Source organism: Erinaceus europaeus, chromosome 22 (genome assembly GCF_950295315.1).
Source record: "Erinaceus europaeus chromosome 22, mEriEur2.1, whole genome shotgun sequence".
NCBI lineage: Eukaryota > Metazoa > Chordata > Mammalia > Eulipotyphla > Erinaceidae > Erinaceus > Erinaceus europaeus.
The window spans coordinates 14089189-14110185 of NC_080183.1; the positions used below are offsets into that span (position 1 = coordinate 14089189).

A 20997-nucleotide genomic window follows, 5' to 3' on the forward strand; every position below is an offset into this window, starting at 1 on the left:
GCCACCAGGAGAAGGTCCAGGGCTATTGTGCTATCTGTCTCTGTCTTGAATGAAAGGTCAGCGTAGGAGTGTTGAAGTCAAGTGTGCATTCCCATTTCTGGAAAGGAGGGAGGGAGGGTACTTTTAAGTGCAGTATACTGTGTCAAGGTAGCATGTGCTAAAGACAGCCTACTTTCCTAAGTGTTACTATCAGTATAAAGCAGTTACAGACAAGCTGTATCTTTAAGAAAGAAGTCCTAACTGTAAAAGAAAGATCTTGAACTTAACTCCACAGAGTAATGATCCGCACAGAATATTTAGCATTCCTAGAAGGTAACTCTCTCTCTCTCTCTATATATATATATATATATATATATTTCATCTATCGATCTAGACTAGTGTGATTAGGTATTCCAGTTTAATACATCAACTTTTGTTTTTATATTTCAAGAACTCACCTCTGTTTCTTTTAAGTACTGGCTCTGACAAGATACTTAAATACCTCTTGAGTTCTAAGGTTTCTATTAAAATGCTATATGACAGCAAAACAGTTTTTGAGAAACCTGTAGCAACTTTGTGATTTTTTTTTCAGCTTTGTATCAGTGCATTGGGAAAATGGAAACCTTGAACATTAAATTAGCATCTATATTTGTTTTTAATTTGACAGCTTCATGTAGTTAGATACTGTCTCTTTACAGCGATAAGTAGCATTTCAGGTGATGTTAAGGTGTTCTCTGACTACAACAATATTTTTTTCTGGCTGTCACTTTTTTCTATTTTTATTTGACAGGACAGAGAGGAATTGGGAGGGACAGGGAGACAGAGAGAAGAGAGAAATAGACACCTGCAGACCTGCTTCACCACTCATGAAGCATCCCCCCTACAGGTGGGAGCGAGGGCTCGAACCTGTGTCTTTGTGCGTGATAACAGAGTGTGCCACCAACCACCCCCCTTTTAAAAAAAAAAAAAGTTTTTATTAATGATTTAATATTGATTTACAAAATTATGAGATAACGGGTATAATTCCATACACTTTCCAACACCAGAATTCTGTGTCTACATTCCTTTCATTGGAAACTACATTAGTTCTCCCAAGATCACAGATATGGGTTGACTATTATTTTATAATTATCTATCTGTATTTATATATATTTGCCTGGCTATTACTTTTTTATATTTATTTTTATTTATTAATGGATAGAGAAAGAAATTGAGAGAGAGGAGGCAGAGACACCTGCAGCCCTGCTTCACCATTCGTGAAGCTTTCCCCCTGCAGGTGGGGACCAGAGGCTTGAACCTGGGTCCTTGTGCATTGTAGTGTGTTGCCAGCCACTGCCTGGCCCCCTGGCTATTACTTTTTAATACCCTCCTGTCCTTTTTATTTCACCTGACTTTAGCCCCTTATGGTCCTTAATTTTAGCTCATCTTAACCCTTCTTGAAATTTTAATTACCCTCTACAAACATTTTAGAATTGCTATCACAAAAGTGCCCTTGACATTGCTCTTTCTAAATTTATTTTCAGAGTTGGCCTTTTTTTTTATAAGAATTTTTTAAATATTTATTTATTTATTGCCTTGTGTTGCCCTTGTTGGAGAGTTGGTCTTTTTAAAGTCTTAACTTTTTGCCATATAAAGGTCACATTTAAATGTCCCTAGAGTAAGTCTTGTAAAATAGTGCAAGATCATTGACTGTGTTCATATGACTACCCCAAAAAGACTATGTACTGGTACATGGGGGGGGGGGGAGGGACATGGAAATTAAAATTCACTTAAACATATCTGACATTTTGTTTTCAGCTGAAGAGGAAGCTGCTAGAAGGCGGCAGATGCAGGAAGCAGAAGTGATGTATCAGACTGGCATGAAAATCCTCAATGGAAGCAATAAGAAAAGCCAAAAAAGAGAGTAGGTAGCACTACCAAACCCAGCCTTTCCCCCAGCATAGGCCATTACCTAAATAGACCCATTAACTTACTACTTGTGAGTGCACTGACACAGGCACAGACGTTCTTAAGTTGTGTCACAAGAAAAACTTTGCGACACGTGGAAATTCGTTTTGTTGCTTTTCGTCACATTTTATCTTGTTGGGATAAAAGATTATAAGTACTGATCACATGAATGAACAGTGAGGAAAAAAATGAGATTAATTGAATAAAACTTGTAGTAGTTTCTAAGAACTCAAATATATCTACGTTATTCAGAGTCGCAGAAAAAGAGAAGTCAACTTGTTAGGTGTTTCTTTACTCAGTTTTTCTTGAATACAAAGACTAGAATTTAGAGACTTGTACTTGGAAAGAATGCAAAACAAAGGACTATCTTCTAATACTTCATACCCCTTAATTTTATCCAGTCTTTGTCATGACTGCAAAGATTTTTTTTTTTTAAGAATTGCAGTGACTGTCATTGGATTACTTACCAGGTACAATATTTATAAATGCTCTCACTGAAAATCTGGTTAACTTGTTTTAATAGAATTTTTTATGATCGTAGTGGATGTAGTTAGACTACTCTAAGATGATAGTATAACTGATGGACTGCCGTATGTACAACTACCTAACAGTAAGTAGCCAGAATGTTTTCTACATCTGCAAGTTTGGGGCCAGGCAGTGGTGCACCTAGTTAAGTGCACACATTACAGTGTGCAAGGACACAGGTTCAAGCCCCTGGTCCCTACCTGCAGGGGGAAAGCTTCATGAGTGGTAGAGTAAGGCTGCAGGTGTCTCTCTGTTGTCTCTCTCCCTCACTGTCTCCCCCTCCTCTCTCAATTTCTCTCTGTCCCTATCCAATAAATAAAATTTTAAAAAATAAAATACATCTGAAAGTAGTAACAAGAAATATGACAGTAGAGGATATTATTTAAACACTCTAGTAGCAGTCTAAAATATCACTAATTCCTCTATCTTAATGCTTACATTTAAAGAGCATATCGGTATCTTCTGAAGGCAGCAGGCATGAACCATACCAAGGCCTTGGAGAGAGTCTCATATGCTCTTTTGTTTGGTGACTACCTGACGCAAAATATCCCAGCAGCTAAAGAGATGTTTGAGAAACTGACTGAGGAAGGCTCTCCCAAAGGACAGACTGTAAGTGTACTTTGGCTGGAGACTCTATCCACAGGAGCTTTTGTTTATTTGATCAGCAGTTCAGTTATTTGCCCAGACTTCGCTCAGGGCTCAAACCCAGGTCCTCACTCATGGTGTTATGTGTGCCCTCTCCCAGAAGGACAATCTCCTGCCCCCTCAACTGGGTCTTTTCAACCAGCTGCCATCACCTTTCCATTCCAGTGAACATTTATATCTTATATACCCATGTATATACCCCCAAACATTTATATCTTATATACCCATGTATATACCCCCATAGCCACTACACCATTTTCTCTCTACCTGTTTTGTCTAAAATAGTATCTAGTCCTTGACAACACCTTTTATTTGCTGATTTTGTAGCATACTCTCACTATGCCCTGAATTTTTCAGATTTCCTGAAGGTGTGAAATTTGCTTATAGATCAAACAAAATATCTAATCGAAGAGAAAATCTATTTTCAGACTATTTAAACACTGGCAGGAATTGTGACCATTGTTTTATTATTATTACTGTTATTAGTGATTTTAATACTGATTTACAAAATTATGAGACAACAGGGGTATAATTCCACACCATTCCTACCCACCCTCAGAGTTCTGTGTCCCCATTCCCTCCATTGGAAACTGTAGTTCTCCCAAGGTCTCAGATATGGGTTGACTATTATTTCTATAAATATATATATTTGCCCTTTTTTTTATTCTATAGCCTTGCTTTCCCTTCCTGTCTAAGTCATACATTGACCTATTGCTACTTCCAAATGTCCTTCCTTTATTTCCTCTTTTCCTCTGGGTCTTAGGGTCTTGATGGAATTGGAGTTCAGAACCCTCTGGTCATTTTCCCCTAGCATTGCTCCCCCTCTAGGGGTATGGGTCAGCATTCTTTTAGGGGTACAGAAGGTTGGATTTCTGGATTCTGTAATTGCTTCTCCACTGGACATGGGCATTGCCATGTCAGTCCATACCCTCAGACTGTTTGTGTCTTTCCCTGTTGGTGTCAAGCTCTGGAGAGGTGAAGTTCTGGGACACATTGGTGAGGTCATCTGCACAGGGAAGTCAGGATGGGATCATAGTAGCATCTGCAAGTTGGTGGCTGAAAGGTGGCAAGATACAAAGCAAGATAAAATAAACCTGAATAGTAAACAGGAATTAAAAAGTAGGACTAGAGTAGATGAGAATAGGGGTCTTAGGGTAGAAGAAGGTTACAAAGCTTGTTTTAGGTGTGTTCCTTAGGGTCCCATTGCTTTTAATAGTTTTTGCCTTGAGCTTGGCAACTAACATGGAGGTGGACTAAAAATATTGCCTGGGAAGATGTAGTCAGAGTTGAGAATAGGGCTCGAAAGCTGGAGTAGGCAGAGAGTAGCTCCCAAACTTGAAGAAAGTATATAAATGCAACTAATTGTTCACCCCATTGAGCTGACCCAGAGCTCATGTCTACTCACAGTTAGCACAAGAGTCTGTGTAACCTCTGAGTCCCCGTCAGTCTGAGCTCACAGCCCATGTGACCATAGTTTCCTGCAGGGTTACATACCTAACCAGTCTGTCTTCCTTACATAAGCTGAGTTTTAGCTTATCAACAGTTTATATCTTAATTGCTTCTCCTGCTTTTAAGCTTCTTTCCCTTTGCATAATCAGTTTACAGGAAACTAACTCATATGTTCCTTATCTTCAGACACATTCTGCTTTTGGGAGAGTGGGGGGAGTTGCTATTCTTTTCCCTTTTTTTTTTTTTTTTTTTTTAGAAAATTGTGTGTGTTTTAAACTGTTGATATAAAACAACCATCTATCCCTCACCCTTTTGAACTGGCCAGGGGAAAGTAAAAGTCATGTTTAAGAATGCTCAGCTTTGTTCCTCTTGTTTATAGATTACTATTAAATTGTCCTTAATGTTCAGTCTCAAGTTTGTGACATGTTTATTACATTTTCATTATGTCATTTTTATAGAACCTTGGGTGGATTTCTGAGACTTTTTTTTAAATGGCACCTTTTTGGGGGACAGTTCAAATATTTTAGCAATTAAAGATTCTTGTTTGTTTGGTTTTTTTTTTTTTGATAGTTTAAAAAGTTATTTCTGACTTTGGTAAACCTGTAGCAGTGGAAGAATTCTTTTATTTTTCTATTTTTAGGCTCTTGGCTTTCTCTATGCCTCTGGACTTGGTGTTAACTCCAGTCAAGCAAAGGTAATACTATTCAAGCTCAGTTATACAGTGTAGTCTGAATTGGTAAATATGTGTGTAGGTTCAGCAAAGTATCTTTGATTTGTTCCCACAGGCCCTTGTATATTACACTTTTGGAGCTCTGGGAGGCAACCTAATAGCTCACATGGTTTTGGTAAGTTGACCTAGGTAGAAACCTAACATAGCAAATAGCAGAAAATGTTTTGCTTTGCACATGTGACCACAGCTTTTTTTTTAGCCTTTCTGGTTGAGATCTGATAAATGACTTTACATTTCTTTATAAGTTAAACTTTTCAGAATCATTAGATTGAGTTATCCAAGTTTTTACATTCAAGTTGAGGTTACTAGACAAAGACCTGAACAGTGCTCTGGCTATATATATATATATAATCTCACAATACATAGTTTTAAAACAAAGACTGGTTATTGAAGCTGTTGAGTAATTACTGCAGTCAGAACCTAAAACTCAGGATAAATGAGCTGGCTATGTATTTGGATCAAGGAAAGCAGCGTTAAATTCCAAGTCAAGCTGGCTGTGCTTGTTCTAACAAGAACTCCACTGAAGTTTGTGAAGAAGACTACTGTCTCACCTAAATTCTTTTGCAGGGTTACCGGTACTGGGCTGGCATCGGAGTCCTCCAGAGCTGTGAATCTGCATTGACACACTATCGTCTAGTTGCCAATCATGGTATCTTTTTTTTTTTTTTTTTTTTGCCTTTCACCTTGCCAAAAATATATACATGTTCATACGTAAATGCACATAAATTCCGTCTAGATGGAATTATCTTTTTTTAAAAATATTTTCATTTATTTTATTTTAATGAGAAAGAGTAGATACAGAGGGAATGATACTGAGAGAAAGACCAAAACACTGCTCAGTTCTAGCTCCTGGTGGTGTTGGGGACTGAACCTGAAATCTCAGGGCCTCAGGCTTTTAAGGCGTTTGCATAACCATTATGCTATCTCCCCAGCCCCGGAATTATCTTTAAATGCCTCTTCTTCCTTATGACTTAAAATATCAGGAGTGGCCTGTGGAGTAGAAACAGCTTTCCTTACACCAGTTAAGTTACTTTTAAAGTTATTTAATTTAGGTTCTATTTAAATATTTTGTGGAGGAAAAAAACAGTTATAAGCCACTGGTTAGAACCTGTCAGTTTACAAAACAGCTGATCTTACAGAAGCTACTTTCTTTAACACAGTGTCTGTTAGTATCTTGTAAAACTTGTACTTCTGTGTGTGGGGGGGGGGCAATTCTTCTGACTCTTATCTTTCTGTTTTCAGTTGCTAGTGATATTTCGCTGACTGGAGGCTCAGTAGTACAAAGAATACGGCTGCCTGATGAGGTGGAAAATCCAGGAATGAACAGTGGAATGCTAGAAGAAGATCTGATTCAATATTACCAGTTTTTAGCTGAAAAGGGCGACGTCCAAGCACAGGTCTTTGTCTGTCTGTCACACAGCATCTCTTACTGTTCAACTGTAATTTTCTAGATTATAGTATCTGGAGGCAAGCATTTCCATTTTTCAGGCAGCGTTTACATTGCTCTGAGCAGGTATTGACCACATAGTCTGAAGAGCATTAACGAAAGCAAACCAAAACAACAACAGATCCCACCCTCAGGGCATTCCATTTTGGTTTCTCTGAAATGAGATCTGCGTTCTAGAAGTTGACCCAGGGACTCTTTCTAGGCACTGTAAGGAAAAACCACCACTGCTTTCTCTAATCGAATGTCATGGGGACATGTGGGATTTCAGTTGACCATCAGAGCCTTCTGCTCAGGCTTCATTTTCTCACGTTAGTGCACATTCTCCACAGACAAGAACAGAAAGTCGCCCAGTGTTACTGTGATAGCCATCAAGTGCCACGTAGAGCACAGTGTCAAGGGTTTATTTTTTGGTGATGCTAAGGCTTAAAGGGGAATTTCAATGTTGATGTTGGTCTTGCTTTTTTTTTTTGAAACTTTATTTCTTCATTGGGGGATTAATGTTTTACAGTTGACAGTAAATACAATAGTTTGTACATGCATAACATTTCTCAGTTTTCCACATATAACAATACAACCCCCACTAGGTCCTCTGTCATCCTTTTCCAGGACCTGAACCCTCCCACCCCCACCCCAGAGTCTTTGACTTTGGTGCAATACACCATGGGCTTTCTTTCTTTCTTTTTTTTCCACTAAGTTCGCTGTTCTTTCTGATTTAGAAAGACATGGAGAACAGTGATAGATACTGTTGTTCAGATCGTCTGAATTTGTCCACTTCTCCCATTCAGTGGAGGGAAACATTTAAATTTTCTACCTTGATTGTGAACTTGTCTTTTTCTCTTTTTAATTCTGTCAGTTTTTTTATTTCTGTGTCGTATTGAGTGAATACAGACTTTAAAATCTTCTTGTTGAACTAAGTTTTACATATTGAGGTGTCCTCCTTTATCTCTTAAAATAATTTTGCTTTTGCGTTTATCTTGCCTAATGCCACCTAGTTGTACCACTTTCTTTTGGCTTGTTTTTACACAGGACATAACTGTACTTTTATTTATTTATTATTGGATAGAGACAGAGAGAAATTGAGAGAGGAGGGAGAGATAGAGAGGGAAAGAAACAGAGAGATACCTGCAGCCCTGCTTCACCATTCTTGAAGCTTCCCCACTGCAGGTGGGGGGACCAGGAGCTTGAAACCTGGGTTCTTGCGCACTATAATGTGACATACTATACTTTCAACCTCTTGTTTAAAGTATGTGTCTCATGAACATCATAGTACTAGTCTTGTTTATTTTTTCTATCCATTCATACAGTGTATATTTTTGTGTGAAAGTGTATTTTTATGTGACTACAGGGAGAAAACCCAGGGCCGCATGCATGTGTGAAGACACTGTTGAGTGTGCTCCCTAGTTGGGTCTTTTTGTTCTTTAGTTTAAAGAGAGACATAGATGAGAGACACTAGTCCCACTCATCAGCAACAGAGCATGTAGCACTGTCCATGGTGCTTGGATATGGTACCAGGGCTCAAACACAGGGACCTGAGCATGCATAAAAGCATGGGCTCTGCTGGGTGAGCTGTCTTCTGGCCCCATCCAACAGTCTTCTGTAGAATTACGGGGACTAATATTATTTGAGTTTGATTCTTTTATCTTGCTACCCTTGTTTTAGTTTGGTTTTCTATGCTGCCTTTTCTCTCTTACCATCTTCAGTTCAGTTGGTTTTTACTGGTGCATTTCTTTCCCTCTGCTGACCTGTTTGTGACATTCTTCTATAAGCCTTTTTATCAAATTCTAGTGTGAAAGTACACTTTTACCATTCCCTAAGCAATACTGAAACCTTAGGGAATTCTGTATTCTGTATTGCGCCGTGCTTTAAATATATATTTATAAACCATAGGAGATCATCTTTTTGTGTGTGTGCAGCCCAGGTAACTTAGATTTCATAAGACATTTTGCTTTTCATGTTTCTGTTTCTTCTTTGTTTGTTTTTTGCCTCCAGGGTTATCGCTGGGGCTCGGTGCCTGCGCTATGAATCCACTGCTGGTGGCCGGGTTTTTTTTGTTTGTTTGTTTTTTCTTTTCCTATTTTGTTGTTACTATTGTTGTTGTTGTTGTTGGTGGTGGTGGTGGTGGTGGATAGGACAGAGAGAAATGGAGACAGGAGGGGAAGACAGAGGGCGAGAGAAAGACAGACACCTGCAGACCTGCTTCACTACTTGTGAAGCGACCCCCCTACGGGTGGGGAGCCAGGGGCTCGAACAAGGATCCTTGCACGGGTCCTTGAGTTTCGTGCCACATGCATTAACCCGGTGCGCCACCGCCAGGCCCCCTTTTTATTGCTCTTCATAACAGCGCTGCCCAGTGCCCCAGCTGAGTTTTCCTTCTTCCTCAGTACACCTTGGCATTTCCTTTAGAAAGGACCACTGGTGTCAGATTCACTTTTAGCTGCTCTGAAAATACCTTTATTTCACCTCCACTTCAAAAGGATGCCTTAGAAATCAAAAGCAGACCATTAAAAAAAAATTTTTTTTTGAAGTAGATGAGTTAGAATAGAGTATTATCTTCAGTAGTTCAGTGAAATCTCGTGAGTAGAAACCTTTTTACCACCAGATTGGTTTTTTGTTGTTGTTGTTTGGTAGCCTAATTTTCCTTTAATTTTTTTTTAATTGAGGGGGAATTAATAGTTTGCAGTCAACAATAAAGACAATTGTTAGTGCATGTGTAGAATTTCTCAGTTTTCTGCGAAACACTAATCCCCCGTGCATGGTCCTCCTCTGCCATCAAGCACCAGGACCTGAAAGCACCCCCCCCCACCCCCCAGAACCCTTTACTTGGTGAAAGATACCAAACCCAGTGCAAGTTCTGCCTTGTTTCCCCTTGTTCTTATTTCTCAAGTTCTATTCATGAGTCACATCATCCCGTATTCATCTTTCTCTTTCAGGCTTATCTCACTTAACATGAGTCCTCCAAGCTCCATCCAAGATGAAGTGAAGAGGGTGAATTTGTCATTTTTTGTAGCTGAGTAGTAGTCTATTGTGTGTATATATAACACAACGTCCTCAGCCACTCATCGGTTGTGGGGTACCTGGGTTGCTTTCAGGTTTGGACGGTAGCCTAATTTAATTACATGGCAGATAGCACCGTTTACTTTGACCTCTTTTGTGTTCATATGCAGGTCGGTCTGGGACAGCTGCATCTGCACGGAGGGCGTGGAGTAGAACAAAATCACCAGGTAACCTCCCTGCTAAGTCAGTGACTGTCATCACACGCACACTTTGAAGGTCTGACCAGCCCCAGTCCCTAAGGTAGTAGGAGAACAAACATGAGAACACAGTTGACGGGAAAATTTTGTTCTCTCTAAAACCTAGTTCTCAGTAGTGCCAGAAACACACACGTAATTTTTTTTATTGTTGTAATTATATTGATGTTATTGATGTTGTTGTTGTTAATAAGACAGAGAGAAATGAAGAAAGGAGGGTAAGACAGAGGGGGAGAGAAAGATAGACACCTGCAGACCTGCTTCACCACCTGTGAAGCGACTCCCCTATAGGCGGGGAGCCAGGGCCTTAAACCGGGATCCTTAACCCGCTTCACTACCGCCCAACTCCCACACACGCAACTTCTTTGTTACCTGTGGGTGTGTGAATGTGTCTCAAGACCCCTGTAAGAAAGCACGTCACGGAATTGAGGATTTGATATTGGATCTGTGAGAAACGAAAGATGCGTAGCTATCACAATCAAGTCACAGCCAGTTGCCACGCTGGTCTGCTACAGGCCCTAGTTGTCAAACATTTTCTTCTCCCCGTGCCACCACAAGTGCACCTGTCAGTTATGTGAATCTACCGCTTAACATTTCCTAAGCAACACGTGGATCCCTGGCTGAAAACTTTTAAAAAGTCAGTGGTTTCCGATAAAAGAGTGAAACCTTTCAGATGACTTTTACAAGGGCCTTGTGCCAATCAGTCTCTTGACCTCACCAGGCCATTGCTTCTGAGTCTCAGGCGTGAGTCTTTTCTCAGGTCTTTGTGAATAACAAGAACCTAATTTCTAATTACAAAACTAATTTCTAATAACAAAACTAATTTCTAAGAACCCTCCAGAACTCACTTCCAAGTCTCTCTTCCACTAGTATACCTCCCCAGGCCCCAGCCCCACTTGTTGAGCCTGGAGGTAAAATTGTTCCAGAAGGGACAGTATGTGGATAGGCCTCGAGGCAAGAAGGAATATAGCTGCTAATCGCAGCGGAGTGTAGAGGGCCCGATGCCATCAGTACCTTCCCTGCAGCCCTGCAAGGGACTGTAAGGATCAACATGTTGGAATTTACTACCAGCAGTCCCGTTCGGTGCACCCTAGAGTGAAAGCAGCAGCAGAAAGAGGAGTGTTCTGGGAGTTCAGGAGACAGATAATATAGCTGCCTTGCACTAGAATTGTGGTCATGGAAATAGGAGGTGGGTGGGGGACAGAGAGGCCCAGAGAGAAAGACACAAAGGGAGAGCCCAGAGCATAGCTCAGCTCTGGCTTACAGTCATGCTGGGCATTGAACCAGGGACCTTAGAACCAGGAAAGTCTTTTGCATAACCACTATGTCCCCAGCTCCCCCCCCCCTTCCCCCATTCAAGATGTGTTTATGGGGACTTAGTGATGGATGCAAGGTATAGAGAGCAATACTTGAACAACCAATAGATGGCCCGGCTATCACCGCCATTTACTTTAACTGAGGTGCTGCAAGATAATGGGACTTTCAAGTGATTTTGAAATCATGACCTTGGTTCAGAATCAAAGACAGGTTCTGTTAAAAGCTGATTACGCTAATCAATTCTTTCCTCACAGAGGGCTTTTGACTACTTCAACTTAGCAGCTAATGCCGGCAATTCACACGCTATGGCCTTCTTGGGAAAGGTACAATACTTTCTATGGTTGTGTTATGTTAACATGTACAAAAGATGTTTACGTAATGAGCACACACTGTACTCGGGACCTACGATTTATCACCAGTAAGCAGAAAATAAAGTTCCTAGTGCAAGAATACCTAGTAAGATCTGTTTTGAGGCATTTTCTTAATTAAGTTAATTAAATGTTTACTCATCTGCATGTTACTTTTCCATTCAGACTGGCTCTTAGTACCTGAGCCCTTATTTGTTTGTGGATCACACACCATATTGACTTTCTGCTTTATGTTGTGCAGATTTGATCACTCTCATAGTTAGCTGTTCCCTCCCACCTAGAATAAAAACAACTAGAATTTGCTGGAATTTGCCTGCAGACATTTAGTTTTCTTTAATATTGGGTCGTCAGAAAAGTCGTGACACATTTCTGCATAGGAAAAGCATAGGAAAATATGTCATGCCTTTTCAACAGCCCAGTGTGGTAGCCATTCTCCCACCAGCCTCACTGCCAGTCTTCCCTCAGGCACGTGGAGACTTAACACATAGTTCCTGTGTGCTGTGGTGCAATCTCAGAGCTTCCTTTTGCAATGATTGGAAAGGTGAATTCCATATAAGCTAAATGAGTTTTTTGTTTTTGTCTATAACCAAATCCCTAGGATTAGAGGTTTACAGTAGTTCTCAAAGGTTTTTACAAAAAGAAAAATCCTGTCAGTCTCTGCCATGGGATTACTAGTTAATTGGGACCTGAGAACTTACATTTAGACATTCTAACTCTTACGGCAGACAAGCCGGTATTCCTTACCTAATTTTGTGAAACATTCAACCTTCATTCTAGCCCTTTTGATTATTGCTCTAAGTTACTACTTAAGTACTGTCTTTGGAAATCTGGCTTTGATTTCCCTTAACATATCTACTTAAGTAGAAGAACTGTGTGGTCATTCTGTTCCCTTCCTCTTATCCCTCTACCACATTCCATATTTCCATATTTTAGTCAATTGGTACTTGAAGCCTTTTAAATCGTGTTTTTTTCTTTTCTTTTTCTTTTTTTTTAAATTCCAGGGCAGCTCAGTTCTGTCCATTGGTGCTGCGTTGGATTCTAAAATACCATGTAGGAAAGTTAAACTTTGTTGAAAAGTCTGATGAGAGAGAAAAACTAGAAATGAGATGAAATGAGATAGGAAAAATATGTAATTGGATAGAGAGTGACAGTTTTTAATGAAATTGGGGTCTGCTTTCCAGATGTATTCAGAGGGGAGTGATACTGTGCCTCAGAGTAATGAGACAGCTCTCCAGTACTTTAAGAAAGCTGCTGAAATGGTAAGATTTCATGGCTTGTCTTATGAACTCTTAAGAGTTCATACTGTTCTTTTAATAAATCAGTATCTGATAATGAAGGATTAATCATAACTAATTCATACCATGAATTAAGAAAGGTACTGTGTACATGTGAATGAATGAACAAATGAATAAATGGGAAAGGCCTGCCCAGCAATTTTTTATTTATTTATTATTTATTTATTTATTTATTTATTTTCCCTTTTGTTGCTCTTGTTTTTTATTGTTGTTGTAGTTATTATTGTTGTTGATGATGATGATATTGTTATTAGATAGGACAGAGAGAAATGAAGAGAGGAGGGGAAGAGAGAGACGGGGAGAGAAAGACAGACACCTGCAGACCTGCTTCACCGCCTGTGAAGTGACTACCCCTGCAGGTGGGGAGCCAGGGGCTCAAACCGGGATCCTTAAACCGGTCTTTGTGCTTCACGCCACGTGCGCTTAACCCGCTACACTACCACCTGACTCCCCCAGCAAGTTTTTTGAATGTTAGGGACCAAATTATGGAGCACGGAGTCTCTGCTTCATTTGATTGGGAAATTTTTGATCAGGAAAATACTGACTTTAGTTAACAGTAGAGTTGGGAATTATACAACTTGGTCATTTATATTATACCTTGAGCTTACGTAATTGGATGTTTGTTTGTTTTTTTTGTTATACGTAGTATAAAATATATGTTCCTTTGGCCCAGAGAAAACTGTATGGGAATATTCATGACACAGTGTGTGTGTGTGTTTATCTCTTTGCCAACCACCTACATGTCCCAAAGAAGCTCCATGACACTTTCCAAAGCTCCTTATGTCTCTCTGGGTTGACTTAAATTCTATAGTTTCTTTCCATGGAGGTCTCAAAATGACCATCTTTGCTTTTACTGCATAGTGGTTGGCTTTATCCTATGACCTCTCTCCTTTTTGTATGGGGGGGGGGGGGGGGCTATAGATGAAGAACTCAAAAATGTGACCAGCTTTTAATTTAAAAAAACAAAAAACTATGTTAATCATTTTGTCTCAGACATCATGGAACCAGATAAGGTTTCTCCAGAGTTTAATTCTAGATGGATTTCATCTTTTCCAGCAAATCATTGAAAGCCCCCAAGTGTCTTTAAAAGGTTCATCTCATGTTTAGTCTGATAGGAAGGAAAACATCCTCCAATGAATCCTGTCACTCTCCTTCTCTGCTTGCAGGGTAACCCCGTTGGACAGAGTGGGCTGGGAATGGCTTATCTCTATGGAAGAGGAGTCCAAGTGGTAAGTTTTCTACCAAACGTTCTGACTTTAGCCCAGGATATGTTCCTGAACTAACTTCCTGTCTGCCCACATGAGACATTATAACCAAAACGGACCCTGTCCCTGCTGTCTCTGAGTCTAGATCTTACACCCACTACACCAACTACTCTCTTAGAATGACTGTGTCTCTGGTACTTTCTTTGGAAGGCTAGACGCTGCTTCCCGTTATTCCACTTGCTCTCCACCCCACTGACTCTTCCAGCTCCCTTGCAACTCAAGCCCAATCAAACATTTGAGCCTCTTCTCTTTATAAAGAGGAAACTTTCTGTCCTCCCCTTCTCCCTTCTAGCTACCGCCTCTCTGCTCCCTAACTCTTCTTGGCAAAGGCAAAGATTCTCCGAAGAATGACTAGAAGAGCTGCTACCTTTCCTTCTAGCTCTTAGCAGCCAGACCTCCACCTCATGTAATTGCTTTTATAGGTCACCCATAAACTCCAAAGTATCAGCTTCAATAGATATGTTGAATCTCCCCTGAGATTTTTGGCTGTCCTGGGCCATTGCTTCTCTCTCTCCTCTGCACCTCCTAGTGTTGGGTGCTGCTGGATTTGCAGGTCTGCACTATGGACAGCGTAGCGGGATCATAGCATATACCATCTCTCCAAGCAATATGATGAGCCTTTTAATTTGGACCCAAAATGAGGAGCTAGATTTAGGATTCTAATCTGTAGGTATTTTCTAACAAAAGACGCACTGTGGCTTCATTTTGATTCTTCTCATCATGTAGAATCCTAAAATCCAGCAGTCACTGTCATTTTTCTCATGGATACTTGTGGGATTTGAAATATAAATAATCATGTAATATTCAACAAACTGCCAAGGGAAAGCACAAATAAGGATTTTTCCTTAATAATATTGGAAACATTAATGGGTGTAAAGGATTTGTTGGTTAATGTATGAGATATGCGTGTTTCTGAACTCCTGGTCTACTAGTGTTGATGCTTTCTTAGTGTGTGCATACACATTGTCGCACTAGATCTCTATTTGCTCTCGATGATCGTGAACATTAATCCCCCCTGCAGGTTCAAGTATCTTATCATGTGTATTACAGATCAAAAGGTAAGGGCCAGGGGGTGGCGCACCTGGTCGAGTGCACATTTACAGTGCACAAGGACGCAGGTTCAAGCCCCAGTCCCCACCTGCCGGGGGAAGGCTTTGCAAGTGGTGAAGCAGTGCTACAGGTGTCTCTCTGTCTCTCTTCCTCTCTATCACTCCATTCTGTCTCAATTTCTGGCTGTCTCTATCCAATAGATAAAGAGAATTTTTAAGAAATGGAAGTCTTTTTACTGGCTCTTTGAGAATGTTTTTTTGCATGCTTCATTTGTTATCACTGGGGCTTCACCACTCCAGGACACACACACACACACACACACACACACACAGAGACACTGCAGCATTAAAGCTTCCCTTAGTGCTTGGGGCTGGGCTCAGACCTGGCTTGTACCCAGGGCAAAGCAAGGGCACTGTCTAAGAGAGCTGTCTTACTAGCCCTGCTTGTCTTATTCTTTTGAACAAGTGAATCTCCTTGCCTCTGAATAGACACGCTTTTGAACTTTCCTCACCATGTGGCTTTCTTCTGTAGAATTATGACCTGGCACTGAAGTATTTCCAGAAGGCTGCTGAGCAAGGCTGGGTGGATGGACAACTACAGCTTGGTTCCATGTACTACAGTAAGTGGCGGTGCAGCTGATGGATAAGTCATGGTCTACACTAAGCTATTTCCCACTGTGTTGTAGAAATGGGAGTTATCGGGGGTCAGGCAGTAGTGCAGTGGATTAAGCGCACCTGGCGCAAAGTGCAAGGACCAGCGCAAGGACCCTGGTTCGAGCCCCTGGCTCCCCACCTGCAGAGGAGTCATTTCACAAGCGGTGAAGCAGGTCTACAGACTCGTTCTCTCCCCCTCTCTGTTTTCCCCTCCTCTCTCCATTTCTCTCTCTGCTATCCAACATCATCATCATAATCAACAACAATAACTATAACAATAATAAAACAACAAGGGCAACAAAAGGGAAAATAAATAATAATTAAAAAATATATAAAAAAAGAAATGGGAGTTATTGAATTCTGGCTGACTTATCCCAATTCAGTGAGTTGTGCATCTTGTTTTTCATTATGAACTATATTAGTCTGTGTCTCTCTGTGAATTTACATTGATTGGTTTTGCAGCTGAATTCAAGCATAGGACACTGCTCACCCAGCTATGGGCGCATCGCATTACGTGTGAAGTCCTGGGCTCAAGTCCCACATGGGAGCATCATGACCAGCACTGATAGAGCTCTTTGGATGGTGGAGCTGTGCTGGGCTGTCTCATCTGTCTGTCTGTCTGTCTGTGTGACTGACTATCTCTCCTCACCTTTCTAAATGAAAAAGAATTTTTGAATGGGCCCAGCTCAGCTGTATCACACACACACAAATCTCTGAGTTCATTTCCCGCAGCCAATTAAAAAAAAAAAAGAAAAAGAATTCTGAATTTCATTTAGTTTCACTCCCTTGTAAGACTTCTTGGCATTCTTATTTAAGAGTGTTAACTGACCTTTTATCTGGCTTTCCTTACAGATGGCATTGGAGTCAAGAGGGATTATAAACAGGCTCTGAAGTATTTTAACTTAGCTTCTCAAGGTGGCCACATCTTGGCTTTCTACAACCTGGCCCAGATGCACGCCAGCGGCACAGGTGTGATGCGGTCATGTCACACCGCGGTGGAGGTACGTCCTTCCCCACTGACTTGTTCGTGTACCGGAAACTCATCTGTGGGAAAACCTGCCCTCTAGATTCTGCTTTTCTTTGCGTGATTGCTTCTGGAGCAGGAGTGGGCCCAGACTATTTTTTTTTTTTTTTCCTCCTCCAGGGTTATTGCTGGGCTCGGTGCCTGCACCATGAATCCACTGCTCCAGGAGGCCGTTTTTTTTTTTTTTTTTCCCTTTTGTTGCCCTTGTTGTAGCTTCGTTGTGGTTATTATTATTGCCCTTGTTGACGCAATTCGTTGTTGGATAGGACAGAGAGAAATGGAGAGAGGAGGGGAAGACAGAGAAGGGGAGAGAAAGATAGACACCTGCAGACCTGCTTCACTGCCTGTGAAGAGATTCCTCTGCAGGTGGGGAGCCGGGGGCTCGAACCGGGATCCTTACGCCGGTCCCTGCGCTTAGCGCCACATGCGCTTAACCCACTGCGCCACCGCCCGACCCCCGGGCCCAGACTATTGATAGCCGAGGAAAGGTCTTAAAAGTCTGTGTGCAACTATCTTCGTTTCTTCTGTCTCTCCTTATAAAAATCTGTTGGCATGCTTATCGATAGATTTGTTATGTACAGTTTCTCTAGTACCTAGAACAGTATCTGAGACAGCTTCAAGAAACTTCCATGTTGAGTGGTGGACAGGGAATGCAAATGTTTCCATAGTGGATCTGTTCAACTTGAGCTCTGTGTGTATTTCCTGAACTGCCAGATTCTAAGAACAGTCCTCGTGGTCGCTTACAAAGCCAGAGTGCAAAAAATGGCTTAACCAGCATATCTTTTCTTTTTAAAATATTTTTTTAATATTTATTTATTCCCTTTTTTCTTGCCCTTGTTTTTTATTGTTGTAGTTATTGGTGTTGTCACTGTTGGATAGGACAGAGAGAAATGTAGAGAGGAGGGGAAGACAGGGGGAGAGAAAGATAGACACCAACACACCTGCTTCACCGCCTGTGAAGCAACTCCCCTGCAAGTGGGGAGACGGGGACTGGAACTGGGATCCTTACGCCGGTCCTTGCGCTTTGCACCACGTGCGCTTAACCCGCTGCGCTACTGCCCAAGTCCCCCAGCATATCTTTCTAAAACCATTTTCTAGCTATCTTTTTTTTCTTTGCTGTCCTCCCAGTTGTTCAAGAATGTGTGTGAACGAGGCCGCTGGTCCGAGAGGCTCATGACTGCCTATAACAGCTATAAAGACGGTGACTACAATGCTGCGGTGACCCAGTACCTCCTGCTGGCAGAACAAGGCTATGAAGTGGCACAGAGCAACGCGGCCTTCATCCTTGATCAGCGTGAGCGCCGCCTAGTCCCGCCTTTGGTTTAGACCCTAAGGATTTGCCTCTGGTTAGCCTGTTGAAAAAAGAAAAGCCACGCAGAACCTCTTTACTGTTGCCTTATTTACTTCTTGCTGCAAGGAGAACATTCAATTAAGTGTGTTTACCTCCTCAAAGCCATCCACATGCATTTCATAGTTAGAGCTGACAGTGGAAATGGCATTTCTCATAAAAGTAAATGCTTTTAATCAGTACATTTCCAACATACAGAAAACATAAAAAATTAAAAAAAAAAAAAAAAAAAAAGCATAGGCAGACCCTTAGAAAGGCTTAGTGATTGGTCTCATTACTGGTGCCGCAGGAAGAAAAAAAAAGTTCCCAGAAGTGATGTTGTCCCGAATGCAGTAATTCTGTGGAACTCAGTATTTTAGTCATCCCATATTTAACTTAAGTAACTATTCCGTAATACTAGTTATACCACATCCATTTAGGCTTCCCCCACCCCCATTTACAATGCTATATAGATCCATCCTCATTTGTAAAGGGATTTTAAAAGTCTAATGCCTTTCTTTAAATCCTGGTTTGGATTTTACCTTTTCTTGTAGGAGAAGCTACCATTGTAGGTGACAATGAAACTTATCCCAGAGCATTGCTTCACTGGAACAGGGCCGCCTCTCAAGGTAGGAAGTTGGTTTATTGTGTTTCACCCAGAGACCTTGCCTTATTATTGTTATTTTTAACCTCCTGTAAAGTTCAAATTCATTCAGGACTTTAAAATTAAGCAGAGATATTAACTATATTAGTTACATAATAGTTAAGGTTTTCCTGGTGTTATTTTTTTTCTTGTTTGTTTTTCTTCATATTTATATTTATTTTAGATAGAGATAGAAATTGAGACGGGGAGGGGGAGATAGAGAAGGAGAAAGACAGAGAAACACCTGCAGCACTGCTCCACCAGTCAGGAAACTTCTACCGGTAGGTGGGAGCAGGGACTTGAACCCAGGTCCTTGAGCATGGTTACATGTGTTTTCTACCACACAAGCCATGCCTGGCCCTGTGCTTTTGAGTTTGCTGCCAGGGTTTTCAACTGGGGTTTCCTGCTTGCACAATTCCACTGCCCCAGCAATCTCATTCTCGTCTATTTCTCTTATAGACAGAGCTTGTGCAGCAGCGAGAGAGAGAGAGAAGAGAAGAGAGACACCACCCCACCCCCTCATGAAGGTTCCCCTTTGTACAGTGTTTCTCTGTGGTGCCCAGGGACTTGAACCCAGGCCCGTGCACATGATGAAGTATGATGTGCTATCTCCCAACCCCGTAGACCCAGGGGCTTTTTTCTTTTCTTTTCTTTTCTTTTTTCAATATTTTATTTATTCCCTTTTGTTGCCCTTGTTTTTTTATTGTTGTAATTATTATTGTTACTGATGTCATCATTGTTGGATAGGGAAGAGCAAAATTGAAAGAGGAAGGGAAGACAGAGAAGGGGAGGGAAAGACAGACACCTGCCGACCTGCCTCACCACTTGTGAAGCGACTCCCCTGCAGGTGGGGAGCCGGGGGCTCGAACCTGGAACCTTGCGCTGGTCCTCTAGGGTTTTTTAAATTTAGTTTCAAAGCCTTTGTTTTGGACATGGATAGCATAGCATGTAGTTTGAGACTAGTATATTATGGGGGCGGGGGAATAATTGAATAAAGTATATTACTAGAATACCAGCCTAAAGCCCCTCTTTTCCCTTGAATCTTTCTTTCTTATATAATACTCTTGTCAGCACTGTCTGCCCACCCCTTCTCCATGCCTAAATAATGGTCATATTGCACAATTGTACAATATAAGCGACATGGCAGGCTAGAACATAATCATTTGAAGAGTCTTACTAAAGAAATAAAAGTATCGGGAGTCGGGCGGTGGCGCAGCGGGTTAAGCGCACGTGGCGCAAATCGCCAGGACCTGTGTAGGGATCCCAGTTCGAGCCCCCGGCTCCCCACCTGCAGGGGAGTCGCTTCACAAGCGGTGAAGCAGGTCTGCAGGTGTCTATCTTTCTCTCCTCCTCTCTGTCTTCCCCTCCTCTCTCCATTTCTCTCTGTCCTATCCAACAACAACGACATTAATAACCACAACAATGTTAAACAACAAGGGCAACAAAAAGGAAAATAAATAAATAAATAAACCTTAAAAAAAAAAAAAAGAAATAAAAGTATCACCCACCCTGTTTAACTTCTCCCTTACTACTGTAATCACTTCTATGGAAAGGCTATACTTCTAATTTAATTTTTCGCTGAATTTTAGTTGTTTTGACTTTGTCATAAGGCTTATGTACCATCACTTCTTATGTAATGTATTCACAGATTTTTTTAAATGCTATATTTGTTCTATGAAAGAGATCCAGAGAGAGACAGAGCCCTGCTCAGCTCTGCTTTATGGTGATGCTAAGGACTGAACCTGGGGCCTCAGAGCCTGAGGCCTGAAAATCTCTGCGTAGCCACTATGTTCCATCCCCACTGGATCTGTTTCAGACATGCTATCTGTTGACACTTTTGCATTCCACTTTGTTTAAGGCTACACTGTGGCTAGAATTAAGCTTGGCGACTACCATTTCTATGGCTTCGGCACCGACGTGGATTATGAGACGGCATTTATTCATTACCGGCTGGCATCTGAACAGCAGCACAGCGCCCAAGCTATGTTCAATCTGGGATACATGCATGAGAAAGGACTGGGCATTAAACAGGTGAGTGGGACTTCGAACATGTGTTCCAACAAGCGGATTGTGACTGGGGGGAAG

At 41.3% G+C, this 20997-nt stretch overlaps 1 protein-coding gene across 2 annotated transcripts in view; it reads left to right on the top strand.

Annotated features, from left to right (window-relative positions):
- Positions 1 to 20997, top strand: part of SEL1L (SEL1L adaptor subunit of SYVN1 ubiquitin ligase) — a 54876-nt gene that overhangs the window by 22341 nt on the left and 11538 nt on the right. For both annotated transcript variants that reach the window (XM_007519243.3, XM_060181265.1), the window contains exons 5-19: positions 1777 to 1882; positions 2898 to 3060; positions 5186 to 5239; positions 5331 to 5390; positions 5843 to 5924; positions 6518 to 6672; positions 9887 to 9943; positions 11542 to 11610; positions 12837 to 12914; positions 14117 to 14179; positions 15797 to 15884; positions 16771 to 16919; positions 18071 to 18236; positions 18824 to 18898; positions 20771 to 20943. In XM_007519243.3, coding sequence (XP_007519305.2) covers positions 1777 to 1882; positions 2898 to 3060; positions 5186 to 5239; positions 5331 to 5390; positions 5843 to 5924; positions 6518 to 6672; positions 9887 to 9943; positions 11542 to 11610; positions 12837 to 12914; positions 14117 to 14179; positions 15797 to 15884; positions 16771 to 16919; positions 18071 to 18236; positions 18824 to 18898; positions 20771 to 20943 — 1538 coding nt within the window. The remainder of the gene's footprint in view (positions 1 to 1776; positions 1883 to 2897; positions 3061 to 5185; positions 5240 to 5330; positions 5391 to 5842; positions 5925 to 6517; positions 6673 to 9886; positions 9944 to 11541; positions 11611 to 12836; positions 12915 to 14116; positions 14180 to 15796; positions 15885 to 16770; positions 16920 to 18070; positions 18237 to 18823; positions 18899 to 20770; positions 20944 to 20997) is intronic.